Source organism: Lontra canadensis, unplaced genomic scaffold (assembly GCF_010015895.1).
Source record: "Lontra canadensis isolate GAN:19392208 unplaced genomic scaffold, GSC_riverotter_1.0 scaffold7, whole genome shotgun sequence".
In the NCBI taxonomy this organism is placed as follows: Eukaryota; Metazoa; Chordata; class Mammalia; order Carnivora; family Mustelidae; genus Lontra; species Lontra canadensis.
In genome coordinates, this window is record NW_022631001.1 from 27413936 (window position 1) to 27415800 (window position 1865).

General features: G+C 43.8%; 1 protein-coding gene across 1 annotated transcript; it reads right to left on the reverse strand.

Annotated features, from left to right (window-relative positions):
- Positions 1-456: 456 nt before the first annotated feature.
- On the reverse strand, positions 457-1410 carry LOC116865323 (olfactory receptor 52R1-like). The gene has a single exon (XM_032853593.1). The coding sequence runs from the start codon at positions 1399-1401 to the stop codon at positions 457-459; it is 945 nt and encodes a 314-aa protein (XP_032709484.1). The 5' UTR covers positions 1402-1410.
- Positions 1411-1865: the final 455 nt, after the last annotated feature.

Genomic DNA, 1865 nt, shown 5'->3' on the forward strand with positions numbered 1-1865 from the left:
TAGTTGCCTAGAAAGCCCAGTGTTCATCCCAGCATATGACCTCCTTAATACCCATCACTTGGTTACCCCATTCTCCCACCTACCTCCCTTCTGTATCCCTCAGTTAGGTTCCTGGAGTCCAGAGTCTTTCATGGTTTGTCTCCCTTGATTTCTTCCCATTCAGATTTCCCTCCTTTGCCCTGTGGTCCTCCAATCTATTCCTTATGTTCCACATATGAGTGAAACCATAATAATTGTTTTTCTCCACTTCATTTATTTCACTTAGCATAGTCCCTTCCAGTTCTGTCAATGTCAATGGTTGGTATTCATCCCTTCTGATAGATGAAGAATATTCCATTGTATATATGTACTGCATCTTGTTTATCCATTTGTCTCCCAGAGATGACTTTGTGCTAATATACAATGATCCCAGATCAGTGGGGCAGTGGGGTTGGTTGTGATGCCCTGACCCTTAGCTCAAGGATCCTTCCCACAACATCCTTGAATAACCCTGTCCCTGATCTGCTTGGTTCTAACTCCATAGATGATGGGGTTGAGCATGGGAGGTACCAGGAGATAGAGATTAGCGAACATGACATGTACCACTCGGGGCACATGATGTCCAAAGCGGTGGGTGAGGAAGGTAAAGAGGGCTGGGATATAAAAAGCCAAGATGACACAGATATGGGAAGCACATGTGCCAAAAGCCTTGAGTCGGGCCTCCTCAGAGGGCAACATCAGAACAGTTCTCAAAATCATCACATAAGATATACTGATGACAATTATGTCAAAGCCAATCACAGAGAAGGCCGCGAAGAGCCCATATGCACGATTGACTCTGGTATCTGCACACACCAGCTTTAGCACAGCCATGTGCTCACAGTATGACTGGGGAATGACGTGGTTGGTGCAGAAGGGCATCCTGGACACCATGAAGCAGAAGGGACTCACCCACAGCAACCCTCTCATCATCACAGCTGCCCCCAGTTTACCCACCACAGCTGGGGTCAGGACAGTAGAGTGGTGGAGGGGAAAGCAGATAGCCACATAACGGTCCAAGGCCATAGCCATGAGCAACCCAGACTCCACAGAAGAAAAGGCATGGATGAAGAACACCTGGATGAGGCAGGCATGGTATTCAATCTCATGAGCATGAAACCAGAGTATAGCCAGCATTTTAGGTTGGGTGGAAGAGGACAGGGCCAGGTCAGTGACAGCCAGCATGGCTAGGAACAGGTACATGGGCTCATGGAGAGTGTGGTCAGTTCGGACTATATGAAGGACAATGATATTACCAACTATAGCCATAAGATACATGGCACAGAGAGGAAAGGCAATCCAAAACTGGTAATTCTCAAGTCCTGGTATCCCGAGTAGGATAAAGGACACAGGATGCAAAGAGCTGTTCCCTGAGGCCAGCATCACAGGATGGTTAATTTGTTCTCCATTGTGAAGGTAGTCTACTCTCTGTAGGTGATAAGAATCAAGAAGTAATTATTAATATTTTAAATATTTTGAAAGTTTCAACTGAATCATAGGGCAGTAGGGCTAACTGGTAAACTGGACGAATTTCAACAGTTTTAATAAAAAAATTTTGCAACATAAAGTGATGCTCCTCTTTATTCCTCATTTATATTTATGTCACTTAAAATGGGATCAAACCATACTAACTGCAAATGTGATTTTTGTCAAAGAATCAAATTTTCCTTGCAAGTAGAATCTGGTAAGGTAAATCTATCCTGACAAATAATCAGTAATAATCAATCTTGCCCTTCTATTCTTCAGAACTAACTGATTTGTTTAACCTTTCCCATAGGTTCTTTTCCCTCTGTTTAAGCCACTTAGGTGACTTTTCAGGATAGGAAGCTGGTTTGAAAAACACTTTG